This window comes from Eschrichtius robustus, chromosome X, assembly GCF_028021215.1.
Source record: "Eschrichtius robustus isolate mEscRob2 chromosome X, mEscRob2.pri, whole genome shotgun sequence".
Lineage (NCBI taxonomy): Eukaryota > Metazoa > Chordata > Mammalia > Artiodactyla > Eschrichtiidae > Eschrichtius > Eschrichtius robustus.
In genome coordinates, this window is record NC_090845.1 from 21,071,678 (window position 1) to 21,097,298 (window position 25,621).

At 40.1% G+C, this 25,621-nt stretch overlaps 1 protein-coding gene across 1 annotated transcript in view; it reads right to left on the reverse strand.

The window, feature by feature from the left end:
- Positions 1-25,621, reverse strand: part of APOO (apolipoprotein O) — a 57,714-nt gene that overhangs the window by 8,450 nt on the left and 23,643 nt on the right. Inside the window, exons 3-7 of the mRNA XM_068532857.1 lie at positions 25,454-25,573; positions 21,568-21,622; positions 18,451-18,546; positions 10,819-10,910; positions 7,316-7,396 (exon numbers count right to left, since the gene is read on the reverse strand). Coding sequence (XP_068388958.1) covers positions 7,316-7,396; positions 10,819-10,910; positions 18,451-18,546; positions 21,568-21,622; positions 25,454-25,573 — 444 coding nt within the window. The remainder of the gene's footprint in view (positions 1-7,315; positions 7,397-10,818; positions 10,911-18,450; positions 18,547-21,567; positions 21,623-25,453; positions 25,574-25,621) is intronic.

Here is a 25,621-nt window from a genome sequence, read left to right on the forward strand (position 1 = left end):
CTGAGCCTGCGCTCCAGAGCCCACGAGCCACAAATACTGAGCCTGTGTGCCACAACTACTGAAGCCCAGGCGCCTAGAGCCCGTGCTCTGCAATAAGAGAAGCCACCGCAATGAGAAGCCCATGCACCGCAACGAAGAGTAGCCCCTGCTCGCCACAACTAGAGAAAGCCCATGCACAGCAATGAAGACCCAATGCAGCCAAGAAAAAAAAAAGAAAAATCATTGCCTAGTACCTTTATTTCTTAGAATTTTAAACAGCAAAAACTAGAAAGGGCACAAATTCAGAACAAATTTAGCTTTATGGAAAACCCACCACATTGTCCTTTTTATTTTATTGTGGTAAGAACACTTAACATGAGATCTGCCCTCCTGACAAATTTTTAAGTGTACAATACAGTAATGTTAACTACAGGCACTATATTGTACAGCAGGTCTCTAGAATGTATTCATCTTGCATAACTGAAACTTTATACCCATTGATTAGCAACTCCCCATTTTCCCCTCCCCCCAGCCCCTGGCAACCACCACTCTACTCTCTGCTTCTATAAATTTGACTATTTTAGATACTTCATTTAAGTGGAATCATACAGTATTTCTCCTTCTGTGACTGCCTTATTTCAAAGATGATCATTTTAAAATCACATAACTTACAGCAAAACTTGAGTGTGTTTAGAAAGCTAAGGAATTTCGAATGGAGAAAAAGAAAGCAGGACACATTTACTCAGGATGATGGCTGCTGCTTCCCTTTCATTTTCCTGCTGAGCCAGCAAAGGCTTGAATACAACTATTAAAAGCTCAGCTTTAGAAGTTCTGCTCAGTTTTCATGTTAGTAACAGGTTTATATTTCTTTTATATTTTCCTTACCTTCAAAGAATTATTAAGATTTTTTTTAGTTACTGTTGGTCTTTAACAGTCATTCTACAATTCTTTGATAGTAACTTGTCACATTTTTAAAAAATCTAGTGAAAATTAAACATGACTTTTACTGAAACACACTGCTGTGTTTGGCTAATGTAGAAGACAACTCCAAAAGAGCTATCTGTGACCCTGGGGCCTGACACCCACAAATAGCCTCCATCTCTGAAACTCAGGCTTTGAGCTGGGACTATTCTGAAAGGGTTTCAGATTAGCAATGGACAATCAATAGTTTCATGCTTTTATTAAACACCTAGAGTCAAAGAGTGAAAACTGTAATGGAAAAGATCTATGAATCAACTACATTAAGTACTTCTGATCATCAAAAGACACCAAAACTGAAGAGACAAGCCTAAAACTGGGAGAAGACATCTGCAAACATGTGACCAAAAATATTAGTATCTAGGAAAAAATAAAGAACTCTTATAAATCATTAAGAAAGGAACTAATGACCCACATAAAAAATGGCCAAAAGACATGAACAGGCATTTCAAGAAGAAACCAATAAACATGTGAAAAGATGCTCAACCTCATTAGTAATCAAAGGAACATACAATAAAACAACAATGAGAGATTCTGAGACCATTTTGACATGCCAGACAGCGAGGAAACTATTGCAGTCCTTGCGTCATGTCAAAAGGACGCAGAGCCAACTTCTACTAGCCAAAATGGAACAATCTGAACTCCAACAAGGATAAGAAATACAAAGCATTCAAACCCAAATATATTTAAGTCTACAAATTCAAAATGATTCTAAAAAAAACCCCACTAATTGGTGACCTTCTGAGGATGAGAGGGAACCAATTTATTATTTTGAAAACCAGATAAATAAGAGCAAAAATTGAGCATTTATCCTATCTTTCCTATAACTGAGTAACTAAATAGTATACGAGGGGAAGTAGTTCCTTATTAAAGTGTTCTAGCTATTATGTGAAAATGAAATGACAGAAGTAGAATATCACCATTTTCCAATTCCCAGTGAATCAGCAGGTCTAGGCATTGAGCCTCAACAGCCACTAACGCCAAAATGGTAAACTGAAGCAAAAACTTAGATGCCTACATAGAACTATAGCCTTGCCAATAGGATCAAACACGAACTTGATTAGGCAGCCTCTGGATCCAGTGGCCAATCTACAGGAAACGTAGAGAAGAAAGGAACACGTTCAACTGCACCGTAAGCGTGCAATCCGCAAAACCCAAACTGTTGGAAACTCTACAGGTCCGACACGCCAGGTTCCTTCAACAGATACAGTGTAAGGAAAATAAGAGGATGGAAGGGGAACCTGTAGGTTAAAAGTGACTTAAAAGGGAAAAAAAGACTTAAAAGGAATATCAAGTCAGAAATAATCATGGGCAAGACTAAAGTGACAGGGATAAAGACTTAGGTGATAAAGCCATTAAGAAAAACAGGGAAGTTACTTCCTACTATGGAAGTCAGGATAGTAGGTAGTTTTGGATGGAAAGAGAGGAATGTGATTGGGGTGAGCTACATGGAAGGGCTTCTGGGGAGGCTGGCAAAATTCCGGGTTTTTGTCCTAGATGATGGTTACAAGGGTGTGTGCCTTATAAGAATTCACTCAGGTATAAAAAACTCAATTTAAAAATTGTTGAAGGAAAGCACATTGTTGTGGCAACTGAAGAAATCTGACTATGGACTGTATATTAGATAATGATTATGGAAACAATGAAATGTCAACTTTCCTGAGCATGATAATGGTATTGTGATTATATCAGTAAATGACCATGTTCTTTAGAAATATATGCTGAATTAGATATGGGTAGAAAGCGCAATATCTACAACTAACTCCTAAATGGTTCAGAAAAATAAAATACACATGTGTGTGAGCACCCAAGCATGTGTAAAAAGACAAAGCAAATGTAGCAAAACGTTAATTGGTGAATCTAAGTGAGGGGTATATTCATTATACTATTCCTGCAACTGTTCTGTAGTTTTGAAATTTTTTTTCAAAATAAAAATTGGGGAACAGGGGCTTCCCTGGTGGCGCAGTGGTTGAGAATCTGCCTGCCAATGCAGGGGATGCGGGTTTGAGCCCTGGTCTGGGAGGATCCCACATGCCGCGGAGCAACTGGGCCCGTGAGCCACAACTACTGAGCCTGCGTGTCTGGAGCCCGTGCTCTGCAACAAGAGAGGCCGCGACAGTGAGAGGCCCGCGCACCGCGATGAAGAGTGGCCCCCGCTCGCTGCAACTAGAGAAAGCCCTCGCACAGAAACGAAGACCCAACACAGCCGAAAATAAATAAATAAATTTATAAAAAAGAAAAAAAATTGGGGAACAAAGTAAAGACACACACACGCACACACACACACACACACACACACACACACAAACACACAAACACACCCCACAGTGAAAAAGTATTTTAAAGGCACCAGACTGGCAAAAATGGAAAACTTGTCATCTAGTAAAATTGATGTGCAGACCCTATGAACTAGGAATCTTGGCCTAGAAAAACTCTTTTTTAAATTAAATTAAATTTAATTTAATTTTTGGCTGTGTTGGGTCTTCGTTGCTGAGCGCGGGATTTCTCTAGTCATGGCAAGCAGGGGCTACTCTTCGTTGCAGTGCGCGGGCTTCTCATTGCAGTGGCTTCTCTTGTTGTGGAGCATGGGCTCTAGGCGCGCAGGCTCCAGTAGTTGCAGCATGTGGGCTCAGTAGTTGTGGTGCACGAGCTTAGTTGCTCCGCAGCATGTGGGATCTTCCCAGACCAGGGATCGAACCCGTGTCCCCTGCATTGGCAGGCGGATTCTTAACCACTGTGCCACCAGGGAAGTCCCTGGCCTAAAAAACTCTTAATAAACCATGACACATACAAAAATATGCTCAAAGCTGTGTGTGCAACAACAATATACTGAAAGCCATCTAGCTAGCCGTCAACATGGGTATTTTCCCACAAAGAAATATTCCATAGCAGTGTAAATTAATAAATTACGGGCACACAACCCATAAACATAATGTTTAGGGAACAAAACAACTTGCAAAATAACACATATAGTAAGACTCCATCTAAACTATATATTTATTTATATGTATATTTGATAGTTATTTATATTATAAAGGCAAAAAACAGGCAAGCTCAACTACAGTGTTTTAGAATAAATACGTTATGTGGTTCAACTAAAAGAAAAAGTTTAAAGAAAAACAATGGAATGAAAAGCACAAAATTCTGGATAGTGGTTCTCTCTGGGGAGATGGAAGGGCCCAGGAAGAACTTGGAAGACATTGGTAATTTCCTATTTTTAAAGATGGATGGTTTGTTGGTATATGTATGGTCATTATATTGTTGGATTTTAAACTGTAAATATACATATATATGCAGTTATTTTATATTATATATGTTGTATTTTATGACATATTTTATATGTTCTTTTATCTCAAAAAAAGAAAAAAAAACCTAGACCCATTATGATGACAATATTTCTGGACACACCCATCTTTGCTTCACAGTTCTGACAAAGAATTCATTTTAGCTGAAGCAGATAAATTCCTCTTCACTGACCAATGACAGGACTGAAAGACCACCTCATCCAAACTTCGTTGATAGAAGACTCAGTGCAAACATTTAGAATTAATTCCTAAAAGGGAAAAGGGATGTGGCAGAGCAAACAATGCCACAGACTGAGGGTTTCTGAGAGTAATACAGCTCCATGGGAAATAATATAATTGAGAACTGAACCATCATTCATACCACTTAAAATTTCAGGGCCCCATTATTTGATAGTGAAATGCCATTGTCTTTTATTGATTTCCCTGCCCCCCACTTGTTGGACTTTGTGGGTTTCAGTATTTTTTGTTTGTTTGTTTTTGCTTTATTAACGAGAGCAAAGACTTAAGCTACCCTGGAACAGGAATCTTTTGGGGCCCGGGAACTCTTTGAAGGGAACTGAAGAACACCTCATGGAGGAGATATTTGTTTGTTTCTTAGCGTGTTTGGAAATCGGTTTTCAAGTTAGGCTTCAATTACCAGTCTCAGTTAGGTGCAATCTGATTCATAATTGTTTGTACTATAATAATGTAACAGATGTACCTACTTTTGGTTGTAAATAGTCAAAGAAATTTGTGGCATGCAGGGATCTAGTTCCCTTGCATTGGAAGCACAGAACCTTAACCACTGGACCACCAGGGAAGTCCCTCAGGGCCCCATTTTAAACACAATGTCCACAAATTTCTTTGACTATTTACAACCAAAAGTATGTACATATCAAATAATTCCCAAAATCTAACTATATCAAATCTTGAATTAATAAGGCCTTCTGATATTTTTCATTTAAAACTTGTGCTAGGGCTTCCCTGGTGGCGCAGTGGTTGAGAATCTGCCTGCCAATGCAGGGGACACGGGTTCGAGCCCTGGTCTGGGAAGATCCCACATGCCGCGGAGCTACTAGGCCTGTGAGGCACAACTACTGAGCCTGCACGTCTGGAGCCTGTGCTCCGCAACAAGAGAGGCCATGATAGTGAGAGGCCCGCGCACCGCGATGAAGAGTGGCCCCCTCTCGCCGCAACTAGAGAAAGCCCTCGCACAGAAACGAAGACCCAACACAGCCAAAAATAAATAAGTAAATTAATTAATTAATTTAAAAAAAAAAAAAAAAACTTGTGCTAAATGTTTAAGTAGTCAACATCCATTTTATTATCTTCTATTCACAACAGATAGCTGTCAGGACAACTGTGCTTTGAGAGTAAATGAATGGAAGAACACTAAGCTCTCAGTGACGCTCAAGAGGGCAAGAGCATAGAAAGAAGACCAGAGGAGACATGCAGACCAAGCCCAGGCTAATTAGGCATCTTTACTATCTCACTCCCCAAAGACTTGCATGTAAATACGAGTAGCTGTAATAGGCAACGTTTTCAAATTACCATAAAATGCTGTTCTGCTTAGCTTGCATTCCAACCACAGTCCCATTGGTGTGCACGTGTCTGCCTAACACCACAGTGAGCGCTCAGAGGCTCCCAGGGGATCCCCCCCACCATAGCTTTCATGTGCATCGGTTCTGCACTGACACCACAGTGAGCACTCAGAGCTGAGGAGGAGTTTCATTTTCCACATTTCTTTCTAAGGCTGTGTATAGCTTTCCTGACATTCTGTTTCCTTTCCCATATTAAACTCAGTGTGGACTTAAGGAATTTTTTAAACAGGAAAGAAAGCTTCCAAAGAAAATGTCAGAGAAATGAAAATAAAACTAGGAGCGTTTATTCTTTAAAAGGGATTGCCAAAGGGCACTTGATATTAATACAGAACTTCCTACTCAAGAGCTAGTATAAACAGGCTCAACAGAGACTAATTCATTTACAAATCACCAGTACAATAATTAGTCTTACGATTTCACTGGAAGATTATTTATGTAACTAATGAGGAGGGCTTATAATTTATTCCGTTAATGTTACTTCCAAATTCCAGTTCGAAATCCTGGGTTTTGAGATAGGTATGTGTGTATGTATCTATTTATCTATCTAGCTATTTATTTATGGGCCATGCCGCATAGCATGCGGGATCTTAGTTCCCCGACCAGGGATCGAACCCATGCCCCCTGCAGTGGAAGCTCGGAGCCTAACCACTGGACCACCAGGGAAGTCCCTAGGTATTTATATTTTTAAAAAGGGTATTCTGATTTGAGATGACAGGAGTCAAAAGTATTCTATGATACAGAAGGTATGTTAATAATAAGAACCCTAATTCTTCCTTATCGAGCTGTGCCTCTGAGTGCTTGGAGGAGACATGATGCCTTGTTCTATATTCACTAATCCTTATCAGAGGAAAGAGAGAATGTCCCAGCAAACATGGGCAACATTTAATCAGCTAAGTGGCTGTGAGAAGAGACAAAAAAATGACCTGTCCTTATAATTCCACAACCTTTTCCCCTCTGCTGTTCGCCCACCAATCAGCACAGTGGCCTGTAACTGGTGGCTGGTCCTGTATATGCCCTTAACTGGGCCCATAGGCTAGGGGATGAACAGTTACAGTACTGATAAAGTGAAGAATGAAGCCTATGATGAATGAAATAGCAAGAGGAGGAGTCTCGGTTATTTGTCTTTTGCTGGGAGCATAGCATGTTCCCTTTGAATCTAGTTTTGAAAAAACTTTCAGATAATATGCAACACTTTGAGCCAACTGTAAATACAATACAGTGGAAATTATGGTCTAAGACTGGGGTGGAATGTATTTTATGGTCCCCACTTATTCAGCCCTGCTGAAAATAATCAAATGCACAGAGGTTCTATTGCTCCTCCAATAAAGGCCACCAGAGAATCTGAGCTAGAAGCATAAGGAAATACAAACAGAAAAAGCAAGAGCAAGCAACAGGGCATCAAGAATTTTATAAAACCCGAGAGAAACCACATATTTAAACCAAAAGGAAGATAATGAAAAAGATCTTTCTCACCTTTTGAATAATCTCCTTCCACAAATCTTCAACGACTATGTATCCTCGTAAACCCCAGTCATATAATTTCTCCCCACTGACCTTGAAACAAAATATAAAAGATCCATTGCTATTCCATACATGAAGTGGTAAGGAAGAGAATTTTCTGTTTTCTTTTGTCCTGTTTCCAAAAGAACTGTATTTAAGCATACGACAAACACAAGAATCTTGGGACATACACATTAAAACTGTGCAATGTAAGCAAATAAAAGATAGTAAGAATGATAGCATAAAAAGAAAAAATAGCTTGCCCGTGTATAGTTACTGTTTAAAATAATTTGCCATAAATTATAGGTGTACATTTCAAACTTTCACAATTTCAAGGGAAAAAAAATGTGGATCACTGCTGATATGGGAAATGCCTGAAGATCAGACAAGAAGGAAGGCTACTACCTATCACATCTAGCACGTAACAGCCAAACAAGTCTGAAAATCAAGCTTAAAATCAATCATTCATTTTAGGGGCTACGTAAAAAAATAGGTGAGCTCAGTAAAGATGCTCTCAGTCTTCCCAGATCCCTCAAAACATAAAGTCTTTGAGTTTCTACAGCGATTTTGCCTCCTGTTTCAAAATCCTTTCTACAACATCCTGAGACGTAGGCCCCAGGGTCAGAGAATATTTTGGGGTCAGTGAGCTCACTACCTTAAAATGCACTTGTCCAACTTTGGCCTGCTGGCTTTAATTGTTGGAAACTTTTTTTTTAAGTATTGAGCTTTCTTAAAAAAAATGCTTCCAATAATTTGCATTCGTTGGTCCTACTTATGACCATATTGATTATTCTTCTAAATGACAGTACTTCAATTTTCTGAAAGCAGTTATTATTCTCTTCCTAATTTTTATAATAATTTGTCAATGTATAGCATTTTACTTTACAAAGCACATTCACATGATTTATCTCTATTCTATATAACAACCCTATGTGGTAAGTAGGCAAAGACTGTAAGGAAATATTCAGAGGCCAAGTGACTCATCCAAGATCACAGTGCTAGTAAATCCAGGGGTTGCTGCAACATGCTGGTTTCTTACAAGTTACATTCTTCCAGTTGCTCCAACTGTTCTTAGAATATGATATGATTCTCAGACCCACTGGTAGACATATCAAGCATTTATCATGAGTATGGCACTGTTTTCAGTGCTTTAAATTTGAGAGAAAAATAATATTTGCCATCACTTTAAGGATTTTCTTACAGTACTTTTCTCCAAACACTACTGAACAGAAAACAGAATATAAGTGATTAAGTGGCTTGTCCAAGGTCATGGCATTCATTAAAAAAAAGAATAAAAAAGAAGAGGAAGTAGAAAAGAAACTGTGAAATAGGAACTAAATGACACTAAAACGGTATCAGAAATTCTCTTTCAGTCGCTGATGTTGTTTTGTTTTACTGTGGCAAATACACATAATATAACATTTACCATTTTAACCACTTTTAGGTGTACAATTCAGTGGCATTAATTACATTCACAATGCTATGCAGCCATCACCACTATCCATTTTCAAAACGTTTTCATCATCCCAAACAGATCACTAATGTTTTATATCTAGTGAAACTAGTTAATTGCTTTGCTCTGGCTTACCCTAGGTACAAAATAAAAGACAAAACTCCTTCCCACTGACTTTAAAAATAAATTAGAATACAACTCAGATTTGCATGCTACTATCTTGGTTGTGAATACAAAAAATCTTTTGCAACATATGCTGTGGCATATAAGATAAAAAAAGACCTCTGCTCAGAGGGCAGCCACATATGCTTCTCAACCAGCAGCCAATTTACTATTTACACCATAACAGACTGAGATGATGTTTGATCATTTTTATGATCTAGGGCAGGCAGACACGATTCACTGTTCCAGAGCTGGGGCTGAAGCAGGCAGAGGATCAGTAACTGTCTGCCTCCAGGACTGCTGTAAACAATGTTAAGGCCATGCCACGAAGATCTTACTGGTATTTGCCACCAAAGGCAACAATTTCCCACAGCTGGAGCCACTGGGCTCCCACCTTCAACTGCAGCACCGTCTAGGAATCTAGACTCGATACTGTCACAAGGACTCCAGGGGCCACAGTTTCAGGTCAGTTTGGCTCAGAGCCCTCAGGGCCCAAATCTGGTGATGGCACTGCTATTCCTCCTAGGACCAAGTCTCAGTGTGAGATGGCAATTCTGGCAAATGAGTCCTTGTCTCCATAAGCTGTCTAGGACCTCAAAACCTCGAGTCTGCCTTGCTCTTGCCAGTTTTCCAAGGGACTCTACATGTAGAGTCGCACTAAGTCCACATACCACTGCCCGGAGAGAGTCTAGTCTTTATCAGTGGTTCTCAAATATTATGGGCTTGCTAAAAATCCCCCGGAGGGCTTGCCAAACCACATATTGCTGGCCCTAACCCTCAGAGTGTCTGAGTCAGTAGGTCCGGGTTGGGGCCTGAAAATGTGCATTCCTGACAAGTTCCCAGGTGATCCTGATGCTGCTGGGCCGGGGACTACACTCTGAGAACTGCTGGTCCAGCTGTTATGGACTGAATTGTACCCCCCAAAATTCATATATTGAAGCCCTAACCCACAGTGTTAATACAGTAGACTGTATTTGGAGACAGGGCCTTTAGAGAGGTAATTAAGGTCAAGTTCGTCATAAGGGTAGAGCTCTAATCTAGCTAGTGTCATTATAAGGCAAGGATGATAAACCAGGGGAGTGCACGCACAATGACAAGGCCATGTGAGGATACAGGGAGAAGGTGGCCATCTGCAAGTCCCGGAGAGAGGCCTCAGGAGAAACCAACCTTGCTGACACCTTGATCTTGGACTTCCAGCCTCCAGAACTGTGAGAAAATAAATTTCTGTTATTTAAGCCTCACAGTCTGTGGTATTTTGTTACGGCAGCTCAAGCTGACTAAGGCACCAGCTTTATCCGTGTTCTTGCCACTGTGTTCTACTTGCCAGGATGCCATCAAACTGAGGCCTGAAGGGTAGGAAAGGAGCAGCCAACTGACAGCCCTGAGAAAGGCGTTCCCAGCAGAAGGGACTGCACTCCCTGTAGTCCCCAGCAAGGAAAGCAAGGCTAGCACCAGGATGAGGGAGAAGGCGCAGAGGGCCAGAGCACAGGCCCGTGCCTGCAACTCCAAGGAGGGCAGGTTGTGACCAGATAAGCCCAAACTGAGAATGACCTGTAACTATCAGCTTTGGAATTTGAGTCTCTAGATTTCCATGTAATTATGCAAAAAAAAAGGCATAGCAAATTTTCTTTGATTAATATTCAAATTAGCATGCATTCTCTGAATACTGACATTGGAAGGAGGGCCAGAACTGAGGTACATAGTGCAGAAAAACATTTAAATTTGTTGTAGTTCATTTATATGTGCAAACAAATTTTAGTCTGGTGTTAGAAAGGCTGCAAAATAAAATTAAATTAAGCAGTAAACCCATACATACATAAGCAAGAACAAAGGACATGCAAGCTTACTGGATCTAACTTACCTGGACAAATACGATGGCTTGTTGTGGATAATAAAGAGAGGCAGCTAATCCCATGAAACCAGGTGGATACACCAGCTTCTTTATTTTTGAACCTATTAAAAAAAAGGTTATGGACACCATCAGAGTATTCATTATCTTCACCATTACAGTTTCCGTCATATATCTAACATTGAGTAAGACTTCTTTGGTCTTAGACTGACAGAGAATGTGCCTAATATATGAACCAAAAAGGACCACCACATTTTCATAGCTTTAGGAAGATACAATTCACACAACTCACCCACTTAAATTGTACCATTCAACGGCTTTTAGTGTATTCACAGAGGTACACGGCCATCACCACAATTAATTTTAGAAGTGATCACCCAAAAAGAATCCCCACATCCGTGAGCAGTCACCCCCCAATTCCTCCATCACCTCCAGCCCTAGGAAACCATTAATCTACTTTCTAGCTCTATGGATTTGCCTACTCTGGACATTTCGTATAAATGGAATTATATAATATGTAGTCCTTTGCACCTGGCTTTTTTCATCAATACAATGTTTTCAAGAGAACTACCATTTCTAAGGAAACAGAAAAAAAGATTGTTTTAAAAAGAAAACCACACATTATTTTGGTTTCTAAGGTTTACATTCTTTCATAGTAAACTGGCTTCCTATTTAAATACTGAATGCAAGCATTCCTCTCCTCTCCTTTCCAATACCCCATAAAAATAACAGTAAAAGAATAAAATACAGATAATAAACCCAAAACGAAGAGAAAATGTATGGAGGGGCTATTGGCTATTAAGAAGTCTCAAGCAAGTTTCAGAAAACGGAGAGTGGATGGGAGCAAGAGGACAGACAGCCTTTAAATCCTGAGCAGGGGCCACAGCAGAGGAGGGAGCAGAATGTCCCTGGCAGCCCAGAGATGTCAGGTACCATGCAGGGTGGAGAGGGCAACCAGGGATCAAGATAGAGGGAGAAATACAAGTCCTGTGCATGGACCAGGTGAGCCTCTCCTTCCTCCATGCCATGCCAGTGCAAAACTGCCTGTGGTCATGCCATCTCGCCAGACAAAATCTTAAGAGGGGGGCAGGGTATCGTGGAAGAAATGCCATGGATTTGCTGCTGAGAACCGAGACAGCTGGTGTGAGTGCATGTGCGTGTTAGTGCTGAGGGTCCAGCCTTCCCCAGGTGGGCACTGTCACCCCCCCACCTAAGGGCAGTCCCCTTTTGGCTCACCCTGAGGGAGAACCTGCTTGCCAGCAAGCCCCATCTATACGCAAAAAGTTCTTATTAGAGTTTCAATTGCCTTGTTCTTTCTTGTTTTGTTTTTTGCCTTATTCTTAAACATGACTGTACAACTGAGGAAAGTTGAGGAAAGCCTGCAACATAAAAGAGAAGATCAAGACAAGCAAGAAGGAAAAATGACCCTAAAGGAAAGAGAAGAACTTAAAAACAAAACTAAACCTGTTATTAAGTATCATCAATAAATTCAAGAAGCTACTGCATTAAAAGAAAAATGAGTTCTGTGAAAAGAGAGCAGAAAAGAGCTCTTGGAAATGACCAAAGTAAACTAATGCAAAAAGAATAAAATAGTCAAGAAAATACAAGAGACATATGGGGTCAGTTTAAATAGCTCAATCACAAATGAATTCGTGTTCAGGAAAGAAAAAGAATGAGAGGAAATTTTCAAATAAATACAAGATATATATTTGCCTACAGCTGAGGGCTGCAAGCCACCAAAATGCCCAACCAAAGAATGAAAAACATCTATATGTAGTCACAGCACCATGGAAGTTCAGAACACTGAAGACTAAGAGAAGATCCTCAAAGCTTCCAGAAAAAAAGAAAAAAATGAATCACTTCATACGGAACAATCATGCAGACTGGTTGCTGACTCTCACACCTGCAACGCTGGGTGCTAGAAGATGCAGCCTTCAAAGTTTTGATGGAGAACAAATTCTATGACCAACCAAACGATCACTAGGTATGAGTCCTTTCAGACTTGCAAAAACTTGGAAAGTTTACCTCCAACACAGGCTTTTTCGAAAGTGACTTAAGCATGTAGTTCAACAACAGGCAGCAAACCTAGGAGAAGACAACATGGACCCCAGGCAAAGGGGGTCAAACCCAAGAGACCGTGGAGCCATGTGCCAAGACAACAGCTGTGTTGACTGAGTCTCAGTCTAGACTGTGAGAATACGTAGAGCCCTGGGAAAGGGGAAATGAACAGACAGAAGGATGGAGAGCTGGGAGAAATGAGAATGAGATTAAGAAAACTGGTAGAGGGTAAAACTGGAGAATACACTAGAAATGGACTTGACACAAGAAACAGTCTCCACTCAGAGGCACGGGGTTTTTGAGATGGGACGCATATAGATGCTAGTGCAATGTATGTTACTCACATTTACAAAGAAGAATGTAAGTGCTGTTTATCGGTCTTAAACTTTAAACAGACAAATCCCCCAAAATGGAACTGGGGTTACAGAAGAGAATACAAATACTATCAATCTAGACTCTTAATATTATGTTTCTCTCCCTGTCCTACTGCCTTGACTGAAAGGCTATAATTACTCTAGAAGAGAAAAGCCTTTTACACCTCTGGAAGCCCACCTGTACACTTGAAGCTTTAAGCACCTGGGCAGCTCATGAAGGTGAGGACCAGGTGAAGGACAGCAAACCCTCCAACCAGCCATTTTTCACTCCTCTAGGGAAAGCTGATAGGCAGCAGCTCTTGAGCTTCTAGCTCCTAGTGGTTCACACAATGAGCTGGGGGCCCCAGAACTTCTGGAAGAAAGTGCAATCCCCTGTCTCCCTGCCTATCTCCACACCCACACCTCCCAAGAAGCCAGTGGTCTACACTGTAACCGTCAGCATTGCCAGAGGGGAACCACTGGCTGCCAGTGCTGGAGGGAGCCACCAGAAGGCAACAACGGTGGGCAACGACCACCTGCCACCCTTGGGTGTCCTGGCTGGGCCCACTTCCTCTGAATGATCATCCACTCATCTCTCTTCCAGAGAAGTACCTCTTGTCCTCACCACAGTCCTGGCCACCCTCACCACCATTATCTGCCGAATGCTCAAGAAACCTATCCATATGATCCAGCAATCCCTCTTCTGGGTATATACCCAAAGGAAATGAAATCAGTATCTTGAAGTATCCCATGTTCACTGCAGCATTATTCACAATAGCCAAGACATGAAACCAAACTAAGTGTCTTTCAATGGAAGAATGGATAAAGAAATTGTGGTATATATTTGCAATGGAATATTATTCAGCCTTTAAAAGGAAGGACATTCTACCATGTGCAAAAATATGGATGAACCTGGAGGACATTATGCTAAGTGAAATAAGCCAGACAGAGAAAGAAAAAACAGTGCAAGATCTCACTGATATGTAGAATCTAAAAAAGTCAAATACATAGAAGCAGAGAGTAGAAGGGTGGTTATCAGGAGTGGGGAGGTGGGAGAAATGGGGAGATATTGGTCAAAGGGTACAAAGGTGCAGCTATGTAGGATGAATAAGTCTAGAGATCTAATGTACGGCATGATGACTACAGTTAATAATACTGAACCCTGGACATTTACTAAGAGGAGATTTCAGGTGCTCTCATCACAAAAAAGGTAACTATATGAGAAGATATATTAATTAGCTCGACTCTAGTAATAATTTCACTATGCATACGTGTATCAAAACATCATGTTGTACACCTTAAATACATATAACTTTTATTAAAAAATAAAATTAAAATAAATAAAATGTTAGACTGAAAACAAAGAAGAAACAAAACTCCACCAGGAGGGACCTTCTGAGCCCATCGTACTGCTGCCAGCATAGGGGACCTGGAGGGGCCTGAAAATCACTCTGACCACCCATGAACATACCTACCCTCCCACTCCCCACTCATCTTGCTTAGGGATCCCCCACCCCAACATTGTTTACCTCAGGCCCTTGTACCCCAGCACCCACAGGAAAAGATCTGTTGTTTGGTATGTGCGCATGAGTATGTGTGCGTGTGTACTTTTCTGAAAAAGAATTAAGGTTTTAAATTATTTTAATACAACCGAGCCCTCTCAGGAAAAGGAAGGAGAGAGAGGAACATATAAACAAGCAAGAAAACAAAAGCAAAGACAAAGGACCCGCAGTAGTGGTGTCCTTCTGCTGCTGTTCTGCCCAGGAGAGCATAGCCCCCAGTCGTCCTCAGGACAGTCACCACAGTGGATATGCAGGAGATAAACACGGTGTAAAGAGCACACATGGCACAGGGAGCTCTCTTTAGGGCTGTAAAACTGCTCCACATGCTCTACCCATGGAGAGGGAAGGAGGAAGCTAATCTCACTTGATTCCACGTTCCTGGCTCCCTAACACCCAGTCAAATTCCAACACCTTGGCCTTGGGATCTTCATAAATTCTAAACACTATCTAAATAAGATAGGAATGCTTTCCTAGACAGCTTTACAGAAGGAGGGGAAAGAAGTTTGGGACAAAAAGCTGGTTCAACTATTGCCCAAGCTGATTAGTAAAAATAAACTCTGCATTTAATTCTTATATATCCTGCACAAGACGGGAGGAGGACACAAAAACTACAACAGGAGTTCATTCCACACACTGGGGGAGTGGCACCAGGGCAGCATTCTTCCAGATTCTAAAAGAGCGGTTAAGGCATGTATAGGAAGGTTTTTAATATTGAGAAATGGTTATAAGACCAGTCTCTATAGTTATCTTTTATGGGGACTGATTACAGGGTTCATAATCTTCATAATTTAGGAATTTTTGTGAAGTCTGAATTTTACAATCAGTGAAACTTCAAGTAGTTCATAACAAATTCATCTCATTATAATGAAGTATTTTACCATCCTGTATTTCCTATAAATGTTTTGTAATCCAGCAGTAAGGTGTAGTAATATCTTTAAGTTGATATTTGTTAGCTTTTAATTTTAAGTATATTTTTAAAAAATATTTATTTATTTCGCTGCATTAGGTCTTAGTTGCGGCACGCGGGATCCTTGTAGCATGCAGGCTCTTCGTTGCAGTGCACGGGCTTCTTTCTAGTTGTAGCGCGTGGGCTCTAGAGCACAGGGGCTCCGTAGTTGTGGTGCACGGGCTCTCTAGTTGTGGTGCAAAGGCTCCAGAGCGTGCGGGCTCAGTAGTTGTGGCACGCAGGCTTAGTTGCCCTATGGCATGTGGGATCCTAGTTCCCCGACCAGGAATGGAACCTGCGTCCCCTGCACTGGAAGGTGGATTCTTAACCACTGGACCCCAGGGAAGTCCCTAATTTTAAGTATTTTTAGAAGTTTTTATCATCACTGACTGAAGGTACAAGACATCAAGAAATTAATAAACTCTCCATGAAATCACTGTTACTAGGAATAATAGCCTGATCTTTTATTTTAATATAAATTTATTTTATTTATTTATTTTTGGCTGCATTGGGTCTTTATTGCTGTGCACGGGCTTTCTCTAGTTGCAGGGAGTGGGGGCCACTCTTCGTTGTGGTGTGCGGGCTTCTCACTGAGGTGGCTTCTCTTATTGTGGAGCATGGGCTCTAGGTGTGTGGGCTTCAGTAGTTGTGGCACGCGGGCTTCAGTAGTTGTGGCTCGCGGGCTCTAGAGTGCAGGCTCAGTAGGTGTGGTGCACGGGCCCAGTTGCTCTGTGGCATGTGGGATCTTCCCAGGCCAGGGCTCAAACCCACGTCCCCTGCGTTGGCAGGCGGATTTTTAACCACTGCACCAACAGGGAAGCCCTAATAGCCTAATCTTAATAGTGAAACATTTACAGTTTCTCAGGTGTGACAGATCTTCATTAATGAAAGTTCACTCTTTCTGTATCAAAGAGCAACAGGAATTTGACCAAGTAAGTGTACCTATAAAGGATAACTAATTTCTTTTTTTTTATTCTAATTAATTTTTTTATTGGAGTATAGTTGATTTACAATGCTGTGTTAGTTTCTGCTGTACAGCAAAGTGAGTCAGTGATACATATACATATATCTACTCTTTTCTATACTCTATTCCCATATAGGTCATCACAGAGTATTGAATAGAGTTCCCTGTGATATTCAGTAGGTTCTTATTAGGGAAAATTATCTTTTTTTTTTAAACATCTTTATTGGAGTATAATTGCTTTACAATGGTGTGTTAGTTTCTGCTTTCTAACAAAGTGAATCAGTTATACATATACATATGTTCCCATATCTCTTCCCTCTTGCGTCTCCCTCCCTCCCTCCCTCCCTATCCCACCCCTCTAGGTGGTCACAGAGCACCGAGCTGATCTCCCTGTGCTATGCGGCTGCTTCCCACTAGCTATCTATTTTACGTTTGGTAGTGTATATATGTCCATGCAACTCTCTCACTTTGTCCCAGCTTACCCTTTCCCCTCCCCATATCCTCAAGTCCATTCTCTAGTAGGTCTGTGTCTTTATTCCCGTCTTGCCCCTAGGTTTTTCATGACCTTTTTTTTTTTCTTAGATTCCATATATATGTGTTAGCATACGGTATTTGTTTTTCTCTTTCTGACTTACTTCACTCTGTATGACAGACTCTAGGTCCACCCATCTCACTACAAATAACTCAATTTCGTTTCTTTTTATGGCTGGGTAACATTCCATTGTATATATGTGCCACATCTTCTTTATCCATTCATCTGTCGATGGACACTTAGGTTGCTTCCATGTCCTGGCTATTGTAAATAGAGCTGCAATGAACATTTTGGTACATGACTCTTTTTGAATTATGGTGTTCTCAGGGTATATGCCCAGTAGTGGGATTGCTGGGTCGTATGGTAGTTCCATTTTTAGTTTTTTAAGGAACCTCCATACTGTTCTCCATAGTGGCTGTATCAGTTTACATTCCCACCAACAGTGCAAGAGGGTTCCCTTTTCTCCACACCCTCTCCAGCATTTATTGTTTCTAGATTTTTTGATGATGGTCATTCTGACCAGTGTGAGATGATATCTCATTGTAGTTTCGATTTGCATTTCTCTAATGATTAATGATGTTGAGCATTCTTTCATGTGTTTGTTGGCAATCTGTATATCTTCTTCGGAGAAATGTCTGTTTAGGTCTTCTGCCCATTTTTGGATTGGGTTGTTGGTTTTTTTGATATTGAGCTCCATGAGCTGCTTGTAAATTTTGGAGATTAATCCTTTGTCAGTTGCTTCATTTGCAAATATTTTTTCCCATTCTGAGGGTTGTCTTTTCGTCTTGTTTATGGTTTCCTTTGCTGTGCAAAAGCTTTTAAGTTTCATTAGGTCCCATTTGTTTATTTTTGTTTTTATTTCCATTTCTCTAGGAGGTGGGTCAAAAAGGATCTTGCTGTGATGTATGTCATAGAGTGTTCTGCCTATGTTTTCCTCTAAGAGTTTGATAGTGTCTGGACTTACATTTAGGTCTTTAATCCATTTTTAGTTTTCTTTTTGTAACCAAAAGTATATAATTTCTTTCATTTTATTTTTTTACAATTTCTATATATGTTTAAAATCCAATATACTGGAGAAAACAACCATATCAATTATACATCAAGTAGGCCATATTCAGGAACTAACTCATTACTCCAAAAACTGGTAAGTGAAAAGAAAGAATCAAATGTATATGTTATGTCTCCCTTATGAACTGTTTAAAAAAAAAAAACTACAAAATTGTACCTACCTCTAGCCAAAAGGAGTCCAACAACTCCAGCAAAACCAATAACACCAAGTCTTGGAAAAAATCCAGGAGGTGCATTTTGGAGATATTCATAGCTGTCTACAATAGAATCAGACCAGGAAACAGTTTTATAAATTGCTCATTAAAAAACAAAACATGTACATCAACTATATTTCAATTAAAAATAAACATAAACAAAAAGAACAAAACAAAAAAGTCAAATATAAGCAGCATATGTAGTAGCAAATGCTTTTCAAATAATGTATTCTTTGCTTTCTGTTAATATGCTTCTTTTCAACAAGTTCTTTTTATGTAAGAGATAAACATGATTTACTAGTTACATTGCAAGTATCCAATTTTCAAACAACTTTTTAGCCTGATGACATTCTGACAATAAAGTAATGTTAGATTACCTTCATATTCCTGAAGGCAACAGATCTGAATCAATTATTCATAAGGGCAGAAAGACAAATATAGGAATCCCTTGCTATCCAAACACAGAAACAGAATAAATTTGGATAAATCTTTGGATAGATCTGTCGCTATCAGAAGCTTTGCTGCTTGCTCTCTAAAATTCAGGAACCAAATACATTAGACTCTGGAAAAAAAATGTATCTTTTGCCATCTGAATTCATTATTTAAACTCAAGATAAGAATAAATCTGGATAATGAAGGAAACTTGTAGTGCAAGTATATGCAGGAAATAGTCACTGTTGATAGATAAAATAAATACAAATAAATGCAACACGTGAGTCTACTTGCCACACCTGACCATGCATTATGACCTCATTCACATGATGCCGCCTCTCCTCTCCCCTGAGCCAATGCCACCAAATAAAAGCCAGCTTAAGTCCTACCTCCTCAGAAAAGCCTTTCCTATACTCATCAGCCCACACCTCTCTTTCTCCTCTAAAGTCCCACCATATTTATTTTCTCTACCGTCATCTGATGCCTAATTGTATGGCCCTTGTTTTTAATTATTCAGGGTGTATTTTATGTCTCCTCAAAGAGAATATCTGCTCCTTAATGGTGGACTGCTTAGACTTCTATGTCATTTTCCCCCAGTGGTAAATAGTGGATGTTCACTCAACAGATACTTATTTGAAGCCCTGCTAGGAGTTAATGGATACTGAATGAATTAACAAAGGGATTTCAGCTAGGTCATGACTTGAAAAGCCTGCAGGTCTCTCAACCTCATCTTCAGCACTCCCGACCTGCTTCCAGTTCCCGGCACACGCAACACTAAGTCACCACTCCAAGCCTTGGTCATGCTGTGCCCTCTGTGTGGAATGCCTCCCAACTCCCACCCCCATGTTTTGGTGTGGCTAACTGTTCCTTCAAGACTCATCTCAGAACTCCTTCCCTGACTGCTCCCATCTCCCCAATCTCTGTTAAACTAGTCTCTTTCCTCTGTACCTTCAATGGTGGTCTACGACTGTCTCTGTATTTGTGCTAGTATTGAACACTTTATTATATGCACCTCACTGGCTGTGACCACTGTCTCAATCAGCCTCTCTCTTCAATGCCTGCCACGATGGTGACTTAACAGACATACATGGAACTGAACTAATTGGAATACTCAATAATTCTCTCGTCTAGATAATACTAGGCATGTGCCAGTTATCCTTTTCTTGGTTTCTTTGGGAAATGTGGTGATCATTTTAAATACTACTATACAGCTTGTGTTCTTTGCACCAATTCCTGTTTGGCCTTTTACTTATTTTGCCTTTAACCTGGTTTTAACTTTTCATCCTCTTGTCTGGGTCATTTGAGGCAATTTTCTGCTTCCCTTTATTTTTGCCTACCAGCATGGTATTTTCAATTCTAGACAGGCACACAGAGCAGGTGATAGAAGGACACCCAGATGCCTTGGTGAGCTGAGCCAAAGTGGGAAAATCACAAAGAAATGGGAAAGAAGATACGCTGTAAGACTACACTAAATATGAAGCCCAGCTTCTAGCAACGTGTCTTGGCTATGACTCCTGGGAAATGGACTGGTTGCCTTGGCAGACAACAATGCAACTCATAATGGAACGTTTCTTAAGTCTTTGCAGTAACTATGAGTCCAGGAGAAGAAAAAAAAGACTCATATTGCAAATACTGCCTACTGCTGTGAATCAATGGGAAATGATAGGCGACAATGAAGAGACACCTCAGTCACCCATATAGATAAAAGATCAGGAGTTCTTTAGCTTTCTCAGGTAAAAAATGAAGGTAACAAAGTACCTAACTGCCAAGGTTGTTATGAGGATTGTACATAAATTAATACTTTCAAAGCACTTAGACTAGTTCCTGACACATAATAAGCACTAAATAAGTGTTTATAAAATTAAGATATTAATTAACATACATGAATAATTTAAAGAAGTGGTAAGCTACTGATATGTCTGTCTTCAAATGAAGAATTTACTTATATAGTAGTCTCAGGGGTATCAGTGCATCAATACTATGATAATCTTCACAAAGAAACAAATTGTACTCATGCTTATTTTATTCTGTCACGGAAACACTTGTAAAAACAAGAGGATGACTGGCTGAGATGTCCAATAAAGGGAATGAAATATGATCAATGTCTATTAATTTATCAGTTCCTGATATTAGTTAGAACACAGTCTGTGAAACCAGTTTATGAGTGTATATGTTAAGTGAATGTGAAAAACAATCAAAGGCGATAAAAAACAAATGAAAACATGTAAGAACACTACGAATTATGCAATAAAGCCTTTCCTAGGCACACTAGCCCAGTTCCTTCCTGCCTCTAAACTTCTATAAAATGTGTTAATAGCTGTGCCAATGAGCTATCCTGATTCTGAAAACCTATAGATGAGTTAGGACATTGCACCTGGAAATAGATTTAAAGAAAGAAAATCCAGTGTATCTGCACCTGCTAGGCCAACAATCCTAATGATCTTGAAGAAACTTACCTGAGTGTTTGGGGACACTAGTTCTCTGAAATCTGATGAAAAACATAGATTCTCTTTCCAGAAAAATCCAAATAGCTCTAAAATTCTACACACAATTTTAAGGAATTCACAGATCTCCTGGAGCCCATCCATGGACTCCCAGTTAAAGAATCCAATGTCAAACAAACTGATTATGCCTAATTAAAAATCAACTTACCTAACCCCCACTGAACCAAACTTTGCATCTTGGGCTTAGTTTGGGAGTACATTTCCTAAAAAGATGAGAAAAAAAAAAGAATCAATAGGATTTGCTGATTAGAATGTAGCAATAAATATATTTGTCTTTACTGAATAAATTATCATGTTATTAGCACTTTTTGAACAAAGGGATACACTGTCTATCTGGGTTTTTTGTGTTGTTTTTCCTTTTCTAATTTCCCCTTCACCACAAATTGCTCAGCAGAATGGCTTATTATTGCCACAGGAAGCAAAGATTTCAAGTAGGGTGGTTTCAACAACCCAGCCTTTTCATTCTTCTATTGAAATTGAAGAGGACGAAAAAAAATCAATCCCCTTGATAATTAAAGTGGATATTCTTTCCCTGTGAGATTAAATCATTCATATTAAGTCTATTTCCTGATTTGCCATGATTTTAGAGCCTATATCTGAAAACTGCCCATTTGAAGCAGGAATGACCAGCTGTAATGGGACAAAGGAGTCTATATCCAGGTTTGGAGAAACATTTACCCCAAATGAGCAAATGAAGTATTAACATTCTCTTAACGACAACAATAAAAAGGCTTTGTACGTGAACATCAGATGATCCTAAAGAAAGCAAGGGACTACTTCAAAAAGTGTACAGTAAAGATGGGAAAAGAGATATGTGGGTATCAGAAGATATCAGAACCAGTTGCCACTTGGAAAAGGATTTGTTTATTTTAATTCAGTTGAAGTCAGAGCAAGTTACCCTAATACTGTTAAATGGCCTTAAATAATAAGTGCTGAATTTGGGTGAGGACATAAAGAACATTAAAAAAACCTGAGTACTGCTTCATTAAAATCCATTATTAGTTTTTTTTCTGCACATGAAAAGAGAAAAACTACAGATCAATGTCTAGACTGACTGCCCACTTCTTTTGCTAGCATAATCTGTTTACTATGAAGAAAAATTAAATCAGTTCTTGAAGAAAGGGACTAGAACTTGTAGGCCTGAAAATGGAGCCAGGAATGAGAAAAATTTTCATTCATGAAGACTTCAATCTATAGGAAAATAAAACCAGTGTAATCACAAAAAAAAGCTTTTTTACATATAACTAGTACAAATAAACATGTTGATAACTATTCTGAGGCATTTTGTTGCACTAGTAGGCATCATGCACAGACGAAAACGTAAAAAACAAAAAGCAACCTTGAGTTGAAGGGTAGAGACAAAGTACTTTTATAACCACCAAAAAAAAAAAAGAGGAAGAGGGCTTCCCTGGTGGCGCAGTGGCTGAGAATCTGCCTGCTAATGCAGGGGACACGGGTTCGTGCCCTGGTCTGGGAAGATCCCACATGCCGCGGAGCAACTAGGCCCGTGAGCCACAACTACTGAGCCTGCGTGTCTGGAGCCTGTGCTCTGCAACAAGAGAGGCCGCGATAGTGAGAGGCCCGTGCACCGCGATGAAGAGTGGCCCCCGCTTGCCGCAACAAGAGAAAGCCCTCGCACAGAAACGAAGACCCAACATAGCAATCAATCAATCAATCAATCTTTAAAAAAAAAAAAAAGAGCAAGAGAGAAATAACAGTAGCCATGCCTACATGATACAGAAATATTTGCAAATGTGCTGACCTTATCTTAACCACCAGCAGATGGTTTAAAAATCTTCTAGTCCATTCTCTACGTCTGCGTCTTTATTCCTGTCCTGCCCTTAGGTTCTTCAGAACCTTTTTTTTTTTATATTCCATATATATGTTAGCATATGGTATTTGTTTTTCTCTTTCTGACTTACTTCACTCTGTATGACAGACTCTAGGTCCATCCACCTCACTACAAATAACTCAATTTCGTTTCTTTTTATGGCTGAGTAATATTCCATTGTATATATGTGCCACACCTTCTTTATCCATTCATCTGTTGATGGACACTATGTCCTGGCTATTGTAAACAGAGCTGCAATGAACCTTGTGGTACATGACTCTTTTTGAATTATGGTTTTCTCAGGGTATATGCCCAGTAGTGGGATTGCTGGGTCGTATGGTAGTTCTATTTTTAGTTTTTTAAGGAACCTCCATACTGTTCTCCATAGTGGCTTGAGGACACAGGGAGGGGCAAGGGTAAGCTGGGACGAAGTGAGAGAGTGGCATGGACATATATATACTACCAAATGTAAAATAGATAGCTAGTGGGAAGCAGCCGCATAGCACAGGGAGATCAGCTCGGTGCTTTGTGACCACGTAGAGGGGTGGGATAGGGAGGGTGGGAAGAAGACACAAGAGGGAGGAGATATGGGGATATATGTATATGTATAGCTGATTCACTTTGTTATAAAGCAGAAACTAACACACAATTGTAAAGCAAGTATACTCCAATAAAGCTGTTAAAATTAAAAAATCTTCTAGAACAAGAAAATAAAGTTTAAGTGTGTTACAACACATTATGTATAAAGTCTTTAGGTATTTCATAACTCAATAATATGGTTACGGTACTTTAGTATAATGGCCTAATTTATGCTATTTTCTTTCTAAATTGGTGAACAACAGTTCAGCACTGGCACAGACAGTGGAAATTAAACATTTTAAAACAAGTTCTGGATGAAAATTGAGTTTATCATCTCAAGCAAAGTAAATCTAGACCACGTCACACACATCTACATTCTTTTACTGTCATCAGTTTTCAAAATCAAGATCAAGTGTGGCAAATATACATATCAAAGCCCACGAAAACATTCTGTAGACTGTAAACTTCAGTTTCCAATGTTAAAAATTGCACACATGCTTTCATGAACATAATGACAAATGCCTGATTTAAAACCTGAGCAGTAAAAGTCAATTTGTATATGCAGATCTTTGGTCACGAAGGGAAACAGTTAAGTACTCAAGTATGTAATTCCACCCTCTTTTAGTTATCTACACTCCTATTATAGCATTCAAAATCCTCTGTACCCATTCCTGTTTAAAGTGGTACTGGGATTCCCCTGGCGGCACACTTGTTAAGAATCTGCCTGCCAACGCAGGGGACACGGGTTTGAGCCCTGGTCCAGGAGGATCCCACATGCCGCAGGGCAACTAAGCCCGTATGCCACAACTACTGAGCCTGCGGTCTAGAGCCCGTGAGCCACAACTATTGAGCCCGCAAGCCACAACTATTGAGCTTGTGTGCCACAACTACTGAAGCCCACGCACCTAGAGACCGTTCTCTGCAACAAGAGAAGCCACCTCAATGAGAAGCCCGCACACCACAACAAATAGTAGCCCCGGCTCGCTGCAACTAGAGAATGCCTGCACGCAGCAACGAAGACCCAACACAGCCAAAAATAAATAAATAAATTAAAAAATAAAATAAAGTGGTACTGACTTGTAGAATCTCTGTGGGGAGAGAAACTTCCTAATTTTGATATAAATGTTTACATTGTACCCTTTTCCTTCTTCTGAAGTTCCAGCCCCATATCCTCCCCTGGTGGACAATAATGTTTTCATAGCCGCAACCAACAAGATAGGCACCATGGGGGAATTCCCTGGCAGTCCAGTAGTTAGGACTCGGCGCTTTCACTGCTGTGGCCCAGGTTCAAGTCCTGGTCGGGTAACTGAGATCCCACAAGCCGAGCGGCCTGGCCAAAAAAAAAAAGAGAGGTACCATGGGCCTCTGCTCTCTAGTCAACATGACACAGGCTGCCCAGTGGGAGGGAAACTCTCTCTGCAGCTATGGCGACAGCTGCCACCAGGAAGGTAGGGCTCTCTGCTCCCCTCCAGAGATGGCACTGACGAACATTTTTAAGTCAGGCACTCTTAAGTTGGGGCCCTTTATTCTGCCTTTTTCTGAAAACATGCAGCCAGTATAGACTTTTTACTACTGACTCTAAACAGAAATGCATTCATTCCATTTTCAGAACAGCTGTCTGTACCTGACACCAACTTGTATATGGTTCGCAATAATGTCGGAGATGGGAGATGCTTTCTTCAAGTTGGGTCCTTGGCTCTTCCACATATTTAGACTGACCCTCAGGAACAGAGTAGAGTGAAAGCTGCAAAGATTGAAAAACAAAATAAAAAGAAATTAAGAAGTGTATACA